The sequence below is a fragment of the Brachyistius frenatus genome, unplaced genomic scaffold (assembly GCF_029030835.1).
Source record: "Brachyistius frenatus isolate BFR_SWC_R1_liver_20210118 unplaced genomic scaffold, ASM2903083v1 Contig_2, whole genome shotgun sequence".
NCBI lineage: Eukaryota > Metazoa > Chordata > Actinopteri > Embiotocidae > Brachyistius > Brachyistius frenatus.
Window position 1 is genome coordinate 3,445,963 of NW_027210601.1, and position 21,341 is coordinate 3,467,303.

Consider the following 21,341-nt stretch of genomic DNA (forward strand, 5'->3'; position numbering starts at 1 on the left):
TCTACCACACACCAAAACACGGTTGCATTCCAGACCATTTACCTTTTCACTGACACTGCACTAAAACTATTATCGACTGTGACCATTAAACATTTTTTTAGTTATGTTTAAATAGATAGATAGACATACTTTATTGATCCGGCAAGTAGACATTTTTAACAAAAAAGTCACATTATAGCATGTCGTCCAAAACATGAAAAAAGTCATACTATAGCATTTTGTCCACAATAAGAACAAAAAAGTCACATTATAGCATGTCGTCCAAAACATGAAAAAAGTCGAAAATATGAAGAAAAAAAAAAGTCAAACTTTTGATATTATTCAGGGTCATAGTCGAGATTCTCCTGAACGGGAATCCAGTCAAAGTTTTTCGCCAGCTATTACAGCTTATTTGTGATGAATATTATAAATTAGGAAATTTCAATGTCAAAATGTGAAAAAAGTGAACTTTGCCTTCGATTTTCTCAGTAACTGTAAGGTATAAAGTCTTGATATGAAGTAGGGTCATAGTCAGGAGGGACTTTAACAGGAATCCACTCAATGTCTAACGCCACCTACTCAGGGTTTTGTTTTATTCATGTTCAAATGACGGACAAAACACTTTTTGACAATAAAAAAAATAATAATTTGCCTTTAAATTCCTATCCACTATAGCATGTCGTCCAAATTATGACAAAACAGTCATGCTATAGTCATACTGACGTGTTCCAAGTTTCATGAGTTTTTGAGTACGTTAAAGCCGCCAAAAAGGCGATCAAACACAAATAACGAGAAAAACAATAAGGGAAGAATTAATTCCTCGAAGAACAATAGGGCTTTCGCACCATCGGTGCTCGGGCCCTAATTCCTTGAAGAACATATAATAAGACGTCAGGACTTTGTAACGCATCGTCATCCAGTTCACTCAGCTCGGAGGCTTTTTTGCTGCTCCAGTGTTACTTTGAACAGCAGCTAATAAAACATTATCTAACAAACATGACTGCGTCAGTTCAATGACCAAAACACCAACAGAAAATCAATATTCCAGTTCCAATATTCCCATTATTTGATTGTTTTAAATTGTACCAAAAGTCAACATCGTTCTGCTTCTCTTGTTGCAAAGCTCATGAGAGGTAAGGTCGACGGACGCTGCTGGAAGGACACAACGTTTACAACATTTCCCGTCGTCGGACTCGTGAAACTCTGTTAGGTGTGTGTCGGTGGTTTAGTTTCCCATGCGCTGGTCTTGTGCATCTGTGTATAAACCCATCACTTGATATAAAGTTTTTTTTTTTTTTTTTTGGGGGGGGGTCTCATAGATCTGTCGCGACCTGCGCAAGGACTCCAGGTAGCTTTTTCCGCCTGAACAAAGAAGCCGCGCTCGTGTAAGAAAACGAAACACAAACGTTTAAAGCTCCAACCACAGACTTCCTGCATCCGTTGACTTCTTTTTCATTCTCTAAATCACACCATCTGCACTCGTACAACGCACGCAAGTACAACACCACAATTTCTCCTGTAGGCACGATGTAAACAAATAGGTCACAGAAAAATGACTCCAAAAAGCATATTGACTATCTGTAAATCACCTGCACACAGCAACAAACAAAAACAACAACAACAACATTTTGACAACTAAGACATTTTGAATTTAAACACTGGAATGTAACGGAGTGCATTTAAGTGTAGTTTTGAAGTGCTTACACTACACTACATATATTTAATCAGCAGATCGATTTGTTACTTTATAAATTTCGGTTTCATAGACAATCGTTTTGTAAATCTGATGTTACGCATTAAAACCAAACCCAGCAGTTATAGTAAAATTGTACTTGGCTATTTCATCAGTAATAATAAAATAATACAATGGCAATTATTGCCATTACTATTAATCGGCCCTTTATTTTCGGAGAGAATATTTTGTTTTGTCTGAACCAGCAGCCTAAAACGTGAATATATTCTGTTCGTAATAAAAAAAAATTTTTTTTTAAAAAAGACTCCCAGAAAATATTTACATGAGAGAAGTCGGAGCAGCAACATTTGTGTTTCAAATAATGACTTTCTTACTCTAATGGAAAATGTTCTTCGACGTAAGCGCCTAGATTAAAGCTATTTAATAACACGCGTTAAAACACTAACATAATGGTCCTGTGGGAGAGAAAATAAAATGTTTCAGTGCTATAATTCCTTATTCTTTATTCTCTGTTGTTGTTGTTGTTGTTGACGACTCGCTCAAAGAGTTTGCAGCTTAATTCCTCGGAGGTCACGAGATCGGCTAAATTTAGCCGTCTCGTTATCGCCGTTGTCACGGCGCGAGCCGAAGCTTCGTCGCACGTGTTCGTAACCGTGACGATGAGCTGAGGACGAAGAGGGTTACAAAAAAAATAAATAAAATAAAACCGCAAAAAACCACAGCGGGGGACGCAAACGGCTGCACCGCTGCGACGGACGTGGGTGAAGATCCCCGGTGAACTTTTTTTTTGTTTTTTTTGTGGAGATTTCAGCGCCGTCACCATTTCCCGAATGAATCACAGAAAGCAGATAATAAAACCACGCATTCAAATTCATTTCACTCAATTTGTCTATTTAATATATAAAATACGGTAAAACATACGCAAAAAGGATAAGGTTTCAAGGGACTTGGATACTTTGGTACAACAAACACTTTTTTTTTGTAAAAGCGGTATAGAATTTCAATAACATATCAGTGCATACTTTGTATATGAAAATATACACAAATTGTATATCATTCTCAAAAAAACAACAAAAAAAACAAAAAACAACAAAGAAATATTTTCTTTACAACAAGAACCCAAAGCGGACCAGCTCAACACAATATATTAGCTATAAATTTCATCTTTAGTATGTCATATGCTACATTATTCAGAGTAGTTTTCAAACTCATTTATGACGCACGTCCTTATCATTACTGTACGTAACATGTGGTTTTGTTGTTACCTGTATCCCATGCATTTACATGTTTCAAATTTCATGAATTACTAATTTCAGTTGTTTCCCGTTTTTTTTTTTTATAAATATATTCTATATCTTAATTAAAATTGCAGCATTTAAACTGGTATTTCCTTCATTGCGTTTGCTAATACCACAATAACTGATCGTGCAATTTTCAGCAAGTTCTTTAAAAAAAAAAAAGAAAAAAAAAAGGAAACCAGTACTATATGTTTTATGATAAGGAAGATAAAATAAGAGAGAGAAAAAAAAACAACAACAACAAAAAAAACAAGTTGGCTATCCTACACAAAATAGCAATAAAATAAAAAATAAAAAAAAGCTCCATAATAATATCATTATAATAATAAGACGATGGAACTGTCACCGGCACAAATTAATCCAAAAATAGTGAGATTCTAAAAAACAACAACCAAAAAACCCCATTGTACACGACAGGTAACGGGTGCAGGTTTTCATTTCTCATATAGATTGTCTCGTGACTACGCTGCTAGATTGGACAGAGAACCTTTTTTTTTTGTTGTTTTTTTTGTTTGTTTTTGTTTGTACACGAACAAATCGGTGCGGCGTCACATTTCAGTCGACCGTCAGCGCCCGCACGAACACAAAGAGTTCGCCGTGGAAAGGAAAACAAATAGAAAAGAAAAAAGAAAACGTGCGTGAGAATGGAAACGACCGCGCGGCGAGATAAGCGGATCGTTAGGCGGCTGCCGCTCGTGGCGATCTTTACAGGCGCGGGGAAATTTGCTTTTTTTTTTTGTTTTGTTTGTTTGTTGTTTTTTTTTTGGCCGAGAAGCTCGACACCCGGCCGTGTCGGTGGAGTAAATACGAAGCTGCGGAAGGGTTAAAAAAAAAACAACAACAACGCAAAACAAGTCAGCGCCGTCCTGTCCAAACAACATCTGCCGCCCGGCGACTCTTTAACGCTCAATAACTAACGTGATAAAAAAAAAATAAAAAAAAGTTTGAAGTGTAAATACTCAGTTTGTGACGTTGTGGTTGGGTTTAATGTGCCGGGCTACTTCTCGGCGGGGCGCGGGAACTTTCCGTGAGCTTTCTATTGCGTTCATGCAAAGTCAGCAAAAAACACAATAGTTCGTACTGAATATTTGAAGGCGAGCTTTGGCTTACTTTGACGGGCGACATATAAAACTTGTTGGCGGTTTTACTTCTGTTGCCGTGAATATTTTCCTCTTAGAAAATAAACCTGAAATATCAAAACATCACCGGAGGGCCACAACACCCGGCCTTCCGTCCGACCGAGCCCCCCCCCCCCGCCCCAAAAAATTCACATTTACCGCAGAAACGCAACGTCAGTGTCGATCTTGTTGATTTGTCGGAGAAAAGACGCGACCAAACGACAAACCGGGCAGCCGATTTCCTGACTTCAAAAAAACAACAACAACAACAACAACAACAAAAAAAACAACCACCAAAGCAGAATTTTTGTCAGCTTAACATGGAAAAGATTTCGCGCAATTATCGTGAATGGAAAAAGTGTATTTTTACCTCCACAGCTACGCTACAAGTGAACGTCGGCGTCCCGGTGACGTCGCCGCGTGCAGTTTGACTTCGATCGCGGCTTTTTCAAATACGAGACGCGCGGCCGGAGGACGCCGCGACCGGGCGGGCCTCCCGCGGGACGAGAGCTCGCGCGCCGCCGCCGGACTGAAACGGGCCCGACCCGCCGCCTCTACCCCGCACCGCAGCTCCAAACGCGTCAAGTTCACGCTCGTATACGCAAACGGGATCCGCCGAGAATCAACACGTCGCTTGTTTTTAGGGATACCTAGCAAAGTCTATGCAAATATATTCGTATGTACACACGCGCGTCGTTGAAGCCGAAAAGCTGTTTCGCTCCGTCGCCGGCCGAAGCGGTAGAAATATAGAAAAGCGTATTCTTCCTTTCACTTTCTGAAACGCGGCGAAGAGCTAAGGAGAGCTAGAGAGAGCTAAAGAGGACATCGAAGCGTTTGTATAAGGAGTGAGTTTCATACAAAGTCAGAATTCCTACTTCTGGACGACTAACGGACCTTCAAAACTGATTTATTTTTTAGTTTTTTTTTAATTTTTTTAAATACCAACAGATAAAGAACACTCGGACTGAAAGAACCAAATACTTCCCTACTCTCAATAAAAAAATTAAAAAAATTAAAAAAAAAAAAAAAGCCACCAGAGGCTAAAAAAAAAAAAAAAAACCCCTCTTTACTATGCTTTTAACTGGATGGCATCTACTCCTGGTAATAAGCTGAGAGACCGGCTGGATTTCTGGTGCGACGATTTCCATCCAAGTTCCAGAGGAGATGAGGTGAGAGGACGGGAAGAGGAGGAGGAGGAGGAGGAGGAAGAGGAAGAGGAGCACCCGGTCTGTGAACGAAGTGACGGCCGACACGAAGCCTGAAGAGCATCGACAGTTTCTGGTTCTCAGTGTTTCCGTGACGGTGCGAGCGATAAACGTTGTCCCCCGGGCGAGCGCGCGAGAGGCATTTGGCTTTTTTTTTTTGTGTTTTTTTTGAAGAGCTGTTGATATTGGCACTCCGGCGAGGTGCTCGACTCCAGAGCCGCTGAGTGCCACCTGAGGGCTCGGGCCTGCCTGGCTGCATGAGGTTGGTAAGTGCGACAGCGAGGGAGGGAAGGGTGGAACAAAAAAAACAAAAAAAAAAACAAAATCCATTAATGTAGAACTATCCTCACCTAGAAAGACCTCGTCCGAGTCCGTTTGTGTCGTTGCCAGCTCGACGCTCGGTCCTCAAACTCGTCCGGATAGAAGTTCATTTCCAATAGTGCAGCTTGGAAGTGACGCAGGAGAACGGACGGCGCACGAAGCTGAGTGACGTCGGATTTTTGCACGGCGGAAAGTGACTTGAGTCGTGCGGCGGAGGTCCCGTGACGTCGACGAGCCGCGGGTCGACGTCGTGAACGGTGTAAGCGCTCGGTGTGAATACGTGAAGGTGATGCAGAAACCGCGCTGAAAGATAAAAAGTGTTTTTTTTTTTGTTTTTTTTGTGGTTTGGTCGGATCGCAAAAAAAAAAAAGAAGTTGAAAACCTCGTTTCTACTCAAAAGAAAAATCACGATACGGGAGTCAATTCAAGCAAGAAGGTTTTTAAAAATCTACTGTACTTCTAATCGGGGGCCAAAATATCCAGCCGAGCGCTGAGCCGTCCTCCTTCGCTCGGAACGAACCCGAAAGGATTTCATGAATCGTTTTATGGTGTTTTTGGCAGAGCCTCATGAGTCTGGGTGACGCAGCTGAGTCGTATGATTCTGGACAGAGGCAGATGTGTGATGATAGTGTCACATGGCAGTGGTGTTGGGGCAGTGGGGGACTAAGAATGAGTGGGGGTGCGTGTGTGTGTGTGTGTGTGTGTGTGTGTGTGTGTGTGTGTGTGTTTAGGAGACACCAAAACTTCACTGTGGCTGCAGGGAGGTGCTGCTGGAGCCTCTATGTGACCCAGGTGTCCAATCTCATGCGCTTGATGTTTCCTCCCTCCTGCTCCGGTTCATTTGACGCCCTGAGGAGGTCGGCCGACGGGCTGAAGTCGGGCGGCACTGACCTGCTGGCGGGACCTGTGGCGCCGGCCGCGCCTCCGCCGCCGCCGCCGGCCGCGCCGCTGTCATCGCGATCGCTGCCTTCGAAGGAGCTGGCGTTGCTGCTGACGCTGTCCGCGGGCGAGCGGCCGGTCGGGGGCTCCAGGCACAGCAGGGAGCCCGGGTACTGCGGCGGAGCGGTCAGGATGGCTCCCCCCGAGGTCGAGGGCGGCGCGGTAGAAGAAGAAGAAGAAGAAGAAGGAGGAGGAGGAGGAGGAGGAGGAAGAGGGCACGGGGTGCTGCGATCCCGGCCGGGGGAGATGGGCTCCGACTTGATGCTCACGCTGGAGTTCGTGTTGACCGTCAGCATGGCGCCTTGAGGTATGTGGGTCACCGGCCTGAGAACGGGGTCACAGAGACGGGAAGAAAATGGAAGGAAGATAAGGGATAGAACAAAGAGGGCAAGCAAAAAACAAAACAACAACAACAACAAAATGAAACTACAAATGATTTATCACTTGACAAACACGTGGAAAACTGTGAGGCCACTCGTGTCAAGACAAAAAAAAAACACATTACAAAGCACAGCACCAACGGGGAGAAGCCACACTCGATTATTCAACAAAACAATCAATTCTGAGCCTTTTAAAAGCAGAAGCAAACGCCCCGACTGCTCCCAAAAGATCAACAGAAACAGCCGAGGAAGCATGAAATGATTCGTGTGACAGGGCGGTTTGCAGTGAGTCAGCTTTGTGATATGAAGGAAACTACGAGCGACGGACAGAAAAAGAGTCTCGGGTTAGAGAACGTGGCGGAAACCGGAAACTACGTCTCTTTCCTGTTTGACTGCAGACAGCACCAGACATGCTTAAAAGAAGGAGGCAGCCAGAAGCGCACAGACACACGGGGAAAAAGGAAGTGTGATACAGTACCGGCCCAACCACTCATCTCTACCCAAGAGCAGGTTGGACGGAGAGCCAACACTGTGGGGAGAAAACAAAAACGTTGGAGCCCAAACCGAAGGGAACAGGTGGATTAGAGAGACGTGTGGAGAAACATTATTGCGGGCGACGTTTCTCCTCTTTTTCTCTCTCTCTCTCTCTCTCTCTCTCTCTCTCCAACAACAGCAATAATGTCTTCGCATCAGAAACACAATTTTAGTTTCCAGCACACAATGAAAATCCAGACATGAAACTCTTTTTGTTTTCTGATCCGCGAACACACACACACAGTGAGTGGAGCGTTGACACGGGAGTAAATCTTCCCGCCCGACTACAGAGTGGGTACGGTGGCCTTTAAGGACAACAAAGACTAAAATGCAAAAACATGAACAATCTTGATCAGGCTGGGGTTTTTTTGGTTGTTTTTTTTGCATTTTTTTTTTTTAAGACCGTGACCGGGGAAACACCACGAGCATGCAAATGATGTGATTTGTGTTCTGTTATTTGCATCATTTCTATTTTTGAAGGGCATTACTGTTAATGTTTGTCCCTTTTGTTTTTGTATTCACCTTGGCATTTGCAGTATTATATAATCTTGGGTGCTGGATTTCTATTCTTGCATGCGTTTGGTCCTTATAGGCCACCGTAATTGTGTACGTTACAGAGGTGCAGAATTAAACATGAAGAATAAAATAAGTTCAAATGCAGTTTGATTTCTTGAAGCAAAAAAAAAAAAAAAAGGGCTAACATTCTTGAAACTTAGCTGAATAATTAATTTGGCTGCAGATTAAAAAAAAATAAAATTAAATATTACCACTACATTAACTTGTGCTGCTAGCTAAATATAAACAATATATAAAATATATCATGTTGTAGTGGTGGCAACAGTTTAACTGTAGTGAGTCTAGTCAGTGGGCCAACAGCATGCACAGTTTCATGTATTCTGATATATTATCGAGGAATTCATACAGATGCAGTAAACTGCATCACATCTGCCCAAATGAGCTGCATCCAAAGATTCATTAAAAATACATTTCCAATTTTTGCAATACTACGGTTAAATGAAAAAAAACAACTAAAAACTGTTCCAGTCAAGTGCTAATTTACAAAAAGTAGAAATTAAGAAAATATGTAGCAGCCACATTTATGAATATCCAAACTTCAAATAATTGGAGAGAAGTTTAAAAAGCGTAAGCAAAATAATTAAGCTCATTTGAGAAATTAACTTTTTTTTTTTAACCAAATAATTGAATTTTGACTAACTGGAGCAGCATCCTCACTGATCGGTCACAAGCGTTTTAATAAATGAATAATGGCTTCAGGAGGTATATTTTGAAGGCCATTTGGTTTGCTAAACTAAATTCACGGCTGTCTCCACGGCAACGTGCAGTGTACCGCACTGTAGTTTCGGTTTAGACAGAATCCCTTCAGATGCAAAAAGGACTACAAACCCCCCCCCCCACCTACAGACAAGGTTCACGACATGTCACACACGCACACACTAGTAGCTGCTGTTCACCTCAGATTGGCAGCCAGACTGGACACCTGGCTAGACAGCTCGCTGCACTGTTTGTCCACGCCCCACATGCTGTGGACGAGAGGAGAGAACACACTTCAAGGAATCTGGTGTTCACGCTACCAAACCCCACAACCCAAACCCTGCGGCATTCAAAGCAGCTCTGCAGTCACCCTGACGCTGCACTGGCATGTTAGAAAAAGAAAAGAAAAAAAGAGCACTAATCTAAAACAGACGCTTCTCAGTATACTTATTTAATAAATCCTGATAGAGAGGCAGGAAGAAAGAAAAAAAAGGTGAAAACATCTGTTCAAGTTTAATAAAAAAAATGTCCTCAAATCTAAGAGCAACAATCCGCCTGCACAGATCAAGCACTGGCAGAAACGTTCTCTTCTTCAAAGGGAAGTTTTACATCTGACTGAAAATCATCACGAGCAAAGTGTGGATGTGTTTCTCACGTACTTCAATTTCTAATGTGCTCTCAGTGTAAGTGAATCTGCAGTTATATTTCTTTGTAAAAAAAAATGTGGTAATTAGTCAGACAAATTACGTGGATATGTTGAAAAGCTTGTGTTTTTAAGTATAAAATTGCCTCTTTGTGTTTCCCTCTTGGGCTGCAGCGAAAACAGGGCGAGTAAAGGTCACCGTTGAATACAACCTGCACAGAAAAGCCTTTGAAGTCTTTATTAAAGCACCGTTAAATTAAAGCTGGTAATCACATTACACATTATTTATCTAAATGCGCCTAATGAGATAGAACATTCAACTACGTTTCACTGTTTACACACTTATAAAGTTCAGGAGATTATGTGTGAAAAGCCCTTCTTCTACAGTTGGCTCTACTCCACTCGACATTACACGCTTTTGGTACCAGGTACTTTTGTGTATTTTCTTTCCCACTGTAGATGGTAACCCCTCAATTCGTCATCATTACTACAGCAATAAATCCTGAGTCCTTTTTCTTGGCAAGCACACTTGTCCTCAGTTGAGTGGATTTGCAGGACCGTTTGTTGTACTCCAAAGAAACCTGTGGCCACCGTAGGAGCTTGGCAAGTTAACAATGGCGGCTTTGTGCATGACGTCCCGTGTCCTGCACGCAGTGATTGTGGCAATCCTCTCTGACCAATCAGTGGTCTGCATTGTTTTCACCTCAACTTTCAGCATCGGCTCGGGTCGCTTGGAGCCTCGATGAAGGTGACACCAAAAACAGTACCGGGTACCAACCAGAACTTTCGCCCAGCGGAAAACACGAAAGCAAAGAGCAAGGTCGAGTCGAGACAGTTCCAACAGTGGAAGAGGGGCTTCCGTGTCTAATGGGTTTTATTTTAGGGTCTAAGAAGTGTCTTCCGATATAAAATATTAATGTCGTTCTTGTAGCATGGTTCGGGATGAGGGGCACTCGACAGGGAAAACCAAAAACAGTACAGGAAGCACTTCGACAAGAGAAGTTCTGCCTTTTAAACCAACCGAGCCTGCTGATTTCGAGAAGTCTGTCTTTCCATAAATATGATACGTCACCATTTACCAGTTGTCATAACAGAGTTTTAGTTGACAGGGAGAGTTGTGGGTCATAGAAATGTTTGGATTTGTGCAATTAATCTGACACTTAATTGTTCTGCTTCTTTTCCCTGAGACAATAAATCACGTCTTCCTTCCAGACAAAGTTTCACACGGCCGAGTGCGTCAACGCCAGAAAAACTGCTCGTGTTCAGATCGATGTTATGAGAAGGCTGAGATGGTGAGATGCTGGTGAGAGACCTGTTCACTAAAAAAAAGATGTGAATTGCTTGCATATAAGGTCATGGTATGGATATCATGCAAGCTGACTGGGAAGGTCAGTAGTTCAGCGTAAAGAAGGTTAGCTGTTACACAAGGCGGTTCACGAGAAGTTTCTCAGCCACCGCGATCATCCCTCGCAGCAGAGTAAAGGCTCGAGGGAAAACCGACATGAGAAAATGAAGGAAAGACTTACACTAGGTTGCTGAGTGATGCAAGATTAATCTGTTGTTGTTGTTGCTGCTGCTGCTGCTGCTGCTGCTGTTGTTGTGTTTGCTGCTGTTGTTGCTGTTGCTGCGGTTGCTGGGAAACAGCCTGCTGCTGTTGCCATGCGGACACGCTGGTGGGCAACAAGCCACCAGGGGATGCCAGAGCGTGTAAAGCGGTGATGTCCGCACTGGTCAGCTGGTACTCTGAGAAAGGGCAAAGGTCACAACAAATACCTATTCATTTCTCTGTTTAATCGCGTTGGAATTGTTTGTCAGATTAAGTATGATTTGATCCCGATCCCGATACTAAAAGACTACACGAGGTGCCATCAAAAAGTTCCAGGGATATTTCTGTCGCATATGAACAGAGTGCAGCAAAGTGATGCACATGGAGCACATAGAAGCAATAACTTTCATAAGTATTCCAAGTCACATCGCTGGACCAACATCAGCACCTGCTATTTTGTGACCAGTGGGACGTGCTGATCTGTGATTTCTCCACACACCTGAAACACACATCAAAGTTTCAGTCCGATTTTTGGGGAACAGGAAGAAGTCGCGGGGAGCCAAATGTGACGGGGAGCGATGATTTGTGTTGTGAAGGGCGAGAAATGCACTGTGAGCGTCACACTGTCCTGTTGGAGAAGCTGAGGAAGTGCAACTGAGCCACAGTTCAGGTTGTTTGCTGATGCCTCAAAACATCACAGCCGAACTCGGCGTTGACGGTCTGACCCTGGGGGACAAATTCCCGGTGAACAACTCCACGAATGTCAAAGACAACTCGTATGGCTGCACTCCTGACTCTTCGGTGTTGGACAGCGATGTTCTGCCCCTCTTGAAGCATGAATGCCACCCAAAGATCTCACCGTGCTCATTGCTTTATTGGCATCAGTGTTTTGGAAGATTTTTAAGGTTCTCAAACTTTGATGTGCACTCTCTGCTCACGTCTGCTATATAATCACAAATGAGCATTACTCATTACTCATAGGAGTACTAGAGGTCACAAAATCGTGTGCAACACAGGTGGTGATAGTGATCAAGCAGCAAAACCTGGAATACTTACTCATGAAGGTTATAGATTCCTCTTGCTGCGTCACTGTGCTGCGCTCTGTTCGTGCAGGACAGGAAAACTGTCTTTGAACTTTTCTTTTCTTGTTTTTTTTTTTAATCACCCCTTGTATGTATTTCTGTAAGAATCAGCTGCTGCCTGTCATTTAACTAAAAAGCCTACTTTTCACTCCCCGAGTTGTTGTGTCTGGTTCACCTGTGTTGTACGCTGTGGGCATGGCGGAGAAGGGCAGCCCCTGTGCCAGGAGGCTCGGTGTGGCTACAGAGACCACCGGTGTGGTGAGGGTTTGTGCCACCTGGATTCCAGCCGCCAGCCGCTGGGCGTTCTGCCAGAGAGGACCACGGCATGTTAGTCACAGCAGAAACGAGGAATTCAACTTTCACATGTGACTCAGAGCTTAAGACTTACCACAGTAACGTGACATTTTAACATGCTGGGAATGACAATGTGCACATGGCTGGAGTCATAATGATGTTCCACGTCAAGTAAATCTCAAAGTCAGAAGTGGATTTACTGTGAGGACGTTCTTGATGACATGCATCAAAAACAGTTGTTTGGAGTGAGTCATGTACAGGTGAATTACATTAAAGGCAGTTTATTCAGCCCTCTGTTATAATGCTGTATTAAAGCAAGTATATATTTTTCAAAATGCTGCTAATAAATGCTTTAAAATAAGCTGACAGAAATCTTATTAATTATTGCCACAACTGTGAAACACAAATGGAGACAATCACACATCCTGGTTGAGAAACAGGAGTAAAACCTTTCCCACTGTACTGCAACCTTTTATTGATTACGTGATTCCTCTCATGCAGATTGACTGTGCTTCTGTGGTAAACTAAATTTTATTTCACGTAATTTACTTTATCATGCTACAATAGATTTGGTCAAATTCAACATTAAGGGCAATCTGCTGTATCACTGTAATTCTATTTTAGCTGATATTAATCTGGTGTTTTCTCTATACATACGTTGCATCAGGTGATCTGTGCTTCTTTCCATTATGGATTGTTTTACATGTATATGTTCAGTTTTGAAAAAGCATGATAAAATAAAAGTCTGTAAAGCATAACTCGAAAGGAAATCTACAAAACACTACCATTTCTACAATAATGTAAAAGTTTATGTATGTATAAGTCATATAAGCGACTACATGATGCTATTTTAAGACAGCAGCTACTCATTATTTGCATTATCTCCAAGTTTGTTTTGATTAATCAAAGAATTGTTTGGTTTATTAAATGATAAATATCCATCGCAAACTCTTATACCCGGGGCTGTAATTCTTATTCCAACCAAATGTCAAAAATTTAACAATTTACAGTCATAAAATCAAGCAAAACCAAACAAATATTCACATTTAGGAAGCTGTTTTTGTTTTTATTTAAAAATACATAAATATTTAATGAGAAAAGAAATTGTTGCAAACGAATTTTGTGTTTAACGACTGTTTAATCTACTGGTTAATTCAGCTAAAATACCATCGACAGTACTTGGTATTTGGCGTTTTATACTTTTCAGACTCTCCGGTCTCTCTACTTTAAAAATACGACTGTTGCCGTCGTTCACGCAGATTAAACCAAGAGCTGGAATTTATGTGCAACGACTGTGATGCAGCTCGTTTGACGCAATCTAATGTGCAGCTCATCTCATGATCGTCCAGTGGATGTCACCAAAGGTTCTACAGTACGCATCCTGAGTGCCCTTTTTATATTTCTATCATTCACTCCTATAGGAGGCCAGCAGGTGAGTGTTTGTACACCAAGACAACCCTTTACATGACGTGATATTCAGTGTCTCTCCATCACAAGTGCAACAGACATGCTGCCAGATATGTGAATCTGCTGCCATGAGGTTTCATTATTATGTACCTACGGGAGCACAACCCTCCGAAATCTGGCTCAGATGAATTATATCACAGATTAAAGCAAATTGATGATCTTTGCAGGAGAATAAAAATAACGGGTCTGCATAGAAAAGGCAGAAGATGCAGTAATTCTGGTCTGGAATTGCTCTTCTGTGCTGTGAGGCTGATCAACCTGAGAGGAAACATTCAGCAGAGTTATGACTGTAACGCTGAATTTACACAGAGAGAGAGAGAGAGAGAGGAGAGACAGACCGGAGAGAGGAGCCAGATTCAATTATCTGCCTTTGTGAAGAAGTGAGGAGGGGCAGCGGGGTGAGAGTGATGAAAATTAATCACCATCCTCTGGAAAATGAAAATCTTGCCTGTCAACTTTGAGTGGAATTGTAAAAGAGGGGGAACGACAACCGCCACCAGCAGCAGAGAGCAGCGACCGTCATCCGCTCTCTCTGAGTAAATCCAGCTGAAATTAAAAGGAGAGTTTGCAGGAAAAAAAAGCTCTCCATCGGCGAGTTAGTCTTTAATTTTTGTAAATCACTCTCAGGATAAATAACATTTTCCTGTACTATAAATATTTTATGAGAGCATAATTTATGGGGCTGCCACTAATGATTATTTTTATTCCAAAATAATACATTTTGTCAGAAAATTCTGGAATATTTAAACTGCTTGTTTTATCTGAACGGTCCAAAACCCAAAGATTCAGTTTATTCTCATAAATGACAGAGAAAAGCATAAAAAAAAAAAAAAAACTCGAACCAAATTATTTTGCAAAAAAAAAAAAACCCTGCTGGTTAACTTTTATTTCAATCTAATAATTCATCATTCGTCTAATCATGTCTGTATGTACATATTGGTTTTGGAGGTAAACGTAAAGATGCGACTGAGGTAAACATTTGAGTGAAATGCCTTTAATGTAATGCCAGTTTGTTTTTTCTCTCCGATTGACAAGTTTTTATTTTCGGTGGAAGGTGGAAATGAGTCGGTGTGAGTGTCAGTGAACGGGGAACATGCTCTGAGGCGCTTCGCGCCGCAATGTCCAGTGAGGAGACAGCCATGCTTTAAGTGGCATCATACGATGAAGGCAATGGGCCCGATTCAAACCTGACGGGATCACTCGAGGACAGCTCTGATAAAAGCGCTGTGAACTGATGACATGAGTGGAGGTCTGAATTACTTTTATATTTCCACATTATCACTGAGACGTTCATGATTCTGAAGAGATGCTGGAACAACACATCCATGAGCTGTGAACCACATGCAGTCAGGTGGAAACCACAAACCATCCTGAGAAAAATGTCAGTTGAGCAAAAACAAAACAATGAGAAAAACTCCTGCGGAGTGTCGTATTCATGCTAATAATGTGCGACAGTCGACAGCCATCGACTCATGCGAGTGACTGACGTGGGGGAAATCACCTCATTTACCAATTCCAGCTCATCCTCTGTCTGCAAAGGGTGGTAACAGAGAGGGTTACAAGTCTAGAGTGATTCAAAATAAAAAAAGAACAATAATAAAACTACTTACTGCAGTTCGGCAGCGACTTCATCGATGTCGCTGGGCTTTTTTGTGTGGTTTTTTTTGCAAAGTTTACATAGAAATAATTATGTTTGTGTTGATTACTAGATGTGTGGGGTCTTAGGTTGAGGGGTTAGCATCACTCTGCCTGCGTACAGTCGTCATAGAGTAGACCAACACAAATAGAATAACTGGTGTCAACGGTCTGGAGCTTTCAATTATGTCACACAATCTTCCTCTGCAAATATCACTGTTTTAAGGTCAAAAAAGGAACTTTTATGCCTCTATCTGACACCCGGCGCAAAGCGGAGCCATTCAGACGCAGTTGTCATTTTCCCATCCAGAGCTCACCTTGTTCAGATTCCTAATGTACTTGCGCCCATGGGCATGTGGGTCTTAAATAAAGTTTGATCTGGCACATTGTTGAAGCGTTGCTAACTTGAGACGGCAGAAAGCGATTGCGCGATTAACCGTCTAAAACCTGGTTTCATGTCAATGAGATTACTTAAGAGACCAAGTACAACCCATTGCACTACAGACCGTGTACTCAGTGTGTAAACTAAAAGTCCTGAAACCTGCAATATAATTAGAGGCAGTGAAACAGGCTGTAAACACAACCGGGCCGTATTATCACCTTTTACACCTGAAAATGATGTGATTCTGACTATCTTGCAGGTTTGGATTGACGCTAAGGAATTCTACAGTTTAACAGAGCCCTTATAACATACAACAGGTTTTTATTTTCCTGTTATAAACAAATGTGTCAGTATGAAACTGTGGTTAAAGACAGCTAAAGCTGACCCTGAGCCAAAGAGATTGGAGCTACGGCTATTTGTATGAACGCTCTCACCTTCCAGAAATCATAATAAATTCCAATGCAGTGAGAAACATGCAAATGTAATTCTAAATGTAAATCATATTCAGTGAATTTAGAGGTTTAAAATAACAGTAGGTAAGAAGAAAAATGACTTGAGGACGTAAACAATGTGAGGTTGAGGGAGAACTGCAGGAGGAGAAAAGACAGCAGAGAATTATGCAACGGAAACCGCAAAGGAAATAAAGTGATGTGGAGAAGTTACAGGTAAGAGAGTTTAATATAATCGTGTTGCAGAACACATCACTGTTCTCTGTTCTTGAGACTGACAGCAATTAGAGACAATTTCTCTTTGCCACTTTGTTCATTTCTCCTGGTCGAGCCATGTGACCTCGTTGCTGTTTAGCGAGATGTTGCCTAGCAGCGTAAACGATAGCTGTCTGAAACTCAAAACCTTGCAAACAGTAAAGTAAGGCCAGCTTTTCTATTTTTAACATTAGCGACACGTGTAAATTAACAACTGACAGTTTGAATAGATACGGCCTATTAGCACATCTAATGTAATGGATGATGTGTTGGCTGAGGTGATAACTCCCCGTGGGTTTATTGTGACGAGCGACTCTTTTCACAGTAATCGTAGTCGTTCGATCAATGTAAATAGGAGAATTAGAAGAGCAGCTTTTCTATGGAAATTTGTACATAGAAAATACAATAACTGGGCAAACTGAGAAAGATTCTGTGAAGCGAGTGAAAGCTCCAGAACATCCACTAAATGGACCTTGTGGTTGGAATGAACTTTCAGACTCGTGTGAAATAATATTTTACAGACCTAACTAACTGTCGGTGGCTAACATACACTGTCACGTGTGGTGACAAGAAACGTGGATGCAAGTTTAGTTCAAGAAGTTCCGAGAAGCCTCGTCAGCATGTCGGTGGGAGTTGGCTGATTCATCGAGACTTTACTAACTTTGCCAGAGTAAATAATGACATGTTGGACCTCAAATATTTAGCACAGATCTGTCTCCAGATCTCTTCTAAAAAACACAAAAATGATGGCAAACAGCCCTCTCAACAGACTGCTTATCTTCAGTCTAATTCTTGAAATTCATTCGATACTCCAACATAAATTCACAGTGTTTTTGTATAATTTCCCATCTCACTCGTTGGGCACTGAAGAAATACTTTTCGGAGATAAAAATGTATCTCCATGTCCCTGAATGACTCAAAGGTTTCAGCTGTGTCTTTGCTTTGTTGTCCTTAGTTTGACTATCTCAGGTAACTCAACTTTTTAAAAGAGATGAGAGCAGTTATACAGAACAAAGTGAGGTTGTTTGAAAGGGTCCAAGTGTTAACTAAATGGACCCAGACAGGCCAAGTTCGGCTTAGTTAAGCTCACCATCTGCATGAGGCTCTTTCCGCCCTGTGAGGTGATGACTCGGAGGTCTGGCTTGCGGCTGTTGACCATCTGGGGGCTGGGAGGTGGGGGTGGAGACTTGGCCGGAACTACTTTCCCCAGACTGTTGCCATTGGAGACGGTGAGGAGGCCTGGGGAGGCCCTGGCACTGGTGTATCCATTAGCTGCGGGGAGATGGAGGTACGAATGGACAAAATCAATAGGAAAATCAAAGAGGTGAATGCAGACGGTGGGGTATGGTCAGCGTGCGCCCTCAAAGTTGCATAACCCTCCAAAGGTTTCTTTTCCAAACGGTTATTCTGTTCAGAGAGGCGATCATTTAAAGACGTGTTAATAACAACAGAATAAAGGTCTCTGCAAAGCAAATGTCACGTGGTGCAAACGTTGGGGATTATTGGACATGATGTCAAGACAAATCTAGTCCCTCTGTTACAATATTTTGCAGTGTCATCTTTTTAATGTCAACATGTCCTCTGATAATAAATATGACTATTCAACCAAAACATTTTGAAAAGATGTCTCCTTCTTAATCTAAATATCAGAACATTTTTTCCAGCATGAAAATATAATAGTGGTCTATAAGGCTGACTACAAGTCCCAGAGGAAGTGCTGGGAATCCCGTGCATTTCTGTTGTTGTTATCGTTGGCATCCCCTGATCTTTGTAAAATACAATCACAGAAGGTGCAGAGGAGGAGAAGAGGAATAAACACTCATCGGACAGCAGACGAACACTTGGCAGCGAAAATGAAGAAATAAACAAAGGATAAAGCTCAGGTTTTATACAAATACAAATAATACTCACGGACTGGACTTGGACATCCTCCATTTGAATTATTCAAGTCGCCTCCAAGAAGAGCACCTTTTAATAAAAGATTAAATGAATAGAAATGTTGAGACTGAAGGACTAAAACCACACTAGAAGCTTTCACATTTTCTTAAATGAATACAATAAAAAAAGCCCCTGAATGACTAACGAATGTTGTGATATGAGCATTTCCTTTTTATTCTCAAATAATAAACATTTCACCACTAACTGTCAAAGGAAAATCTTAATGTGTACATATGTACATTTTATAGTTTTGTACACTGAAAAATGTGCCGTGCCTGCCAACAAAACTGGGCCAATACATACAGCAGTGTATACTGTGTTTCTTGTTTTGTTTTACCTTATCAATTTATTTATCTTGCATTTCTTTTTTTGGTTCGTATGATTACCCTTTTTCTAAATATCATTCCTGAATGCAGCCTGTTTGATACAACCTCAAGAGCATGTTACCCTCTATTTCACTGCACAAACTGTCTCAGTTTTTGACAAATAAAACCTTTAAATCTTGTATCTTAATCCAGAAATATTAACTGCACTTCTTTCATCCTTATTATTAAGGTCATATAGGTATAAACTAATAATTAAAATGTAATACAAAAGTAAATAAAAGGAGTGTAGGAAATGTCACAGTGCAAATTAGTCCAGAGGAAAGTAAATGCACAACTCCGCTCCGAAATTAAGCAGCATATTATGCACAATGGCATGAGGCCACATACATACACGTTCTAATGCAGTCTGTGATTATCTAACACCAGCGTGCAGCAACTGATTACAGTACATACAAATATAATCGTGTCCTTGAGGAGGTAAACATGATTTAAAGTGCCCCTCCACTCAGAAATGTGATTTATTTTTTTCGTGTTCCTGCACTTGAATGTTTGAGCTTCACCCTGAAGGATGACGTGCGTGAAGAGTTTAAAACTAGACGGCTGTTTTTACATTAGTTCATGGAAGGGGGAGGTTTCTCGGTGGTCACTGAAAATGGGTTTTTAAGGGGCCAGATAACAAGCATGATTTGGGAAATCATCAATTTTTTTTGAAGTCGATTAAGATCCAGTTCAACTTAGACAAGTGTGATTTGGAAAACTTGGAGCTTCCAGTGTACTTTACCATGAAATACCTACTGGACTTGCGTCCAGTCGGTAAACTTTAGGAATTAAATATATTTGCATATTCTAAGATTCAGAATTTATTTTTTTAATGAGTGAGAAAAAGCAGATGTAATTCTAATGATTTTGACAAGATAAATTAACTTTTTTTTATGCAAACGTAGTATTTTACATACATCTTCAAACAAGTCTGGAATGGAGGTTATTTTTAAAGAAGAGACATTTGTGTAAAAGTATAAATATTCCTGAACTGAAGATCATTGACTGTTTGTTTCTGCAGTTCTGCCGTCTTGTCACACTCAGCAGAAGATCACTAGCTCACCTGCACTGGCTGGTCGCTGTGGCAACCCGGGAGACACTGTATTTCTCTGAAGAGCCGGTTGCTGTGGCGACAGGAGGTGGGTATCCGTGAGCGACGACGATGTTACATAGGAGGTAGTTACCAGTGCATTGCCAGGATTACTGAACTGCAGTGTGCTTTGATTGGTTGCCTGGACGGTGACTGGCATGGAGAACGTCTGGGGCGGAGCTGCTGACTGCTGCAAAATTCAGACAGATAATTTCACTTTTAGTCCTCAAAGTACAATTTCCTACTACGTACGACAATCAAAACCAATACATCTGCTACTGTGCTTAATTTCATGATTATATCATGAGAGGTATGCGAATTTTGTTATGAAACGCTAATAAAGCATTAATAACCTCACAAGAATCATCTAGTACGCAACCAAAATCCCTTTTTATTTTTTTTATGTTTTAGTGCAATTTTCTGTGTCTTTCATGGGTTTTATGTTTTGGTTGTTGAGGCTTAAACAAAACACTGATGTGTCATAAGTAAAAATTTCCCCTCGGGGATTAATAAAGTAAATACCTACCTACCTACCTACCTACCTAAGTGTTAGTCTATTTGCTGTGTATAATTTAAAGGCATCAAGTGAGCAGGAGTTATTGACTTTTTGTCTCGTTGACCACTTCAAATTTGTCTTTAGAACTACAGCCAGATGTAACAGTAACCAAAAAAAACTGCTCCTTCAAACTACAACTGTTATCTTTCATGATGATAAAAAAAATTAATAAAAAAAAAAGATAGAGGAACTTCACACTGGTACCAGTTTCCTGCAAAGCAGAACAAAAGCAGACGAATGTTCGACCACCACATTAAGAGAGAAGCAGAACTAATTGTAATTAAAATATACTCGGTATGAAGTATGAGATTATTAAGTAAAGTTCAGATGACTTACTCCGTAGCGTTTGAAGAGAACATCCAGGTCTTCTGTGGTCTTACGGTACTTGTCATCATTAAGGGGACTTTGGTCAATTGAGTCTTCGCCGTCCGGCTCTGGACTGTCACAGCCGTTGAAGCCTTTCTTTCTCAAAGTCTATGAATGTAAACAAGAGAGAAAGTAGTTGGTAAATCAGTCGGTGTGGTTGTTTGGAACGTACACAGGGCACCACGTGGAGGTACAAGTAGGTCTGTCGGTCCGATCGTTCCATAATCGCCTGGTCGTGACAATTTGAGGTGACTGCATTCATTTTGCATAATCGTTTCCATTCATCTGTATAAAATCAGCTAGATTAATCTAATAAAGATATCATATTTCTAGCACTATTTGCACGTTGTTTTCCACCGTTTGAGGTCTGATTGGCGCTATTTTGTTGACGTCATCGTGTTGTGCCCCCTTCTTCTTCTTCTTCTTCTTCTCCTTCTGTGGTCTAATGGCACGAGTGGAGAATTAGCGCCATCAAACTGCAATGTTTATTTTGATTTGTCAGTAATTGATTTGTACATTTCAGTAATAAGCTTG

At 41.4% G+C, this 21,341-nt stretch overlaps 1 protein-coding gene across 7 annotated transcripts in view; it reads right to left on the minus strand.

Annotated features, from left to right (window-relative positions):
* Nucleotides 1-5,978: 5,978 nt before the first annotated feature.
* Nucleotides 5,979-21,341, minus strand: part of LOC138618276 (myocyte-specific enhancer factor 2D homolog) — a 29,703-nt gene continuing 14,340 nt past the window's right edge. Inside the window, exons 4-13 of one of the 7 annotated variants that reach the window (XM_069693920.1) lie at nt 20,778-20,915; nt 19,859-20,075; nt 18,404-18,460; nt 17,583-17,764; nt 15,282-15,302; nt 12,186-12,315; nt 10,909-11,125; nt 8,940-9,008; nt 7,412-7,462; nt 5,979-6,877 (exon numbers count right to left, since the gene is read on the minus strand). In XM_069693920.1, coding sequence (XP_069550021.1) covers nt 6,394-6,877; nt 7,412-7,462; nt 8,940-9,008; nt 10,909-11,125; nt 12,186-12,315; nt 15,282-15,302; nt 17,583-17,764; nt 18,404-18,460; nt 19,859-20,075; nt 20,778-20,915 — 1,566 coding nt within the window. In that variant the 3' untranslated portion in view covers nt 5,979-6,393. Of the gene's footprint in view, nt 6,878-7,411; nt 7,463-8,939; nt 9,009-10,908; nt 11,126-12,185; nt 12,316-15,272; nt 15,336-17,582; nt 17,765-18,403; nt 18,461-19,858; nt 20,076-20,777; nt 20,916-21,341 lie in introns of all 7 variants that reach the window. The other 6 variants (XM_069693911.1, XM_069693901.1, XM_069693929.1 and 3 more) reach the window with 6 other exon arrangements.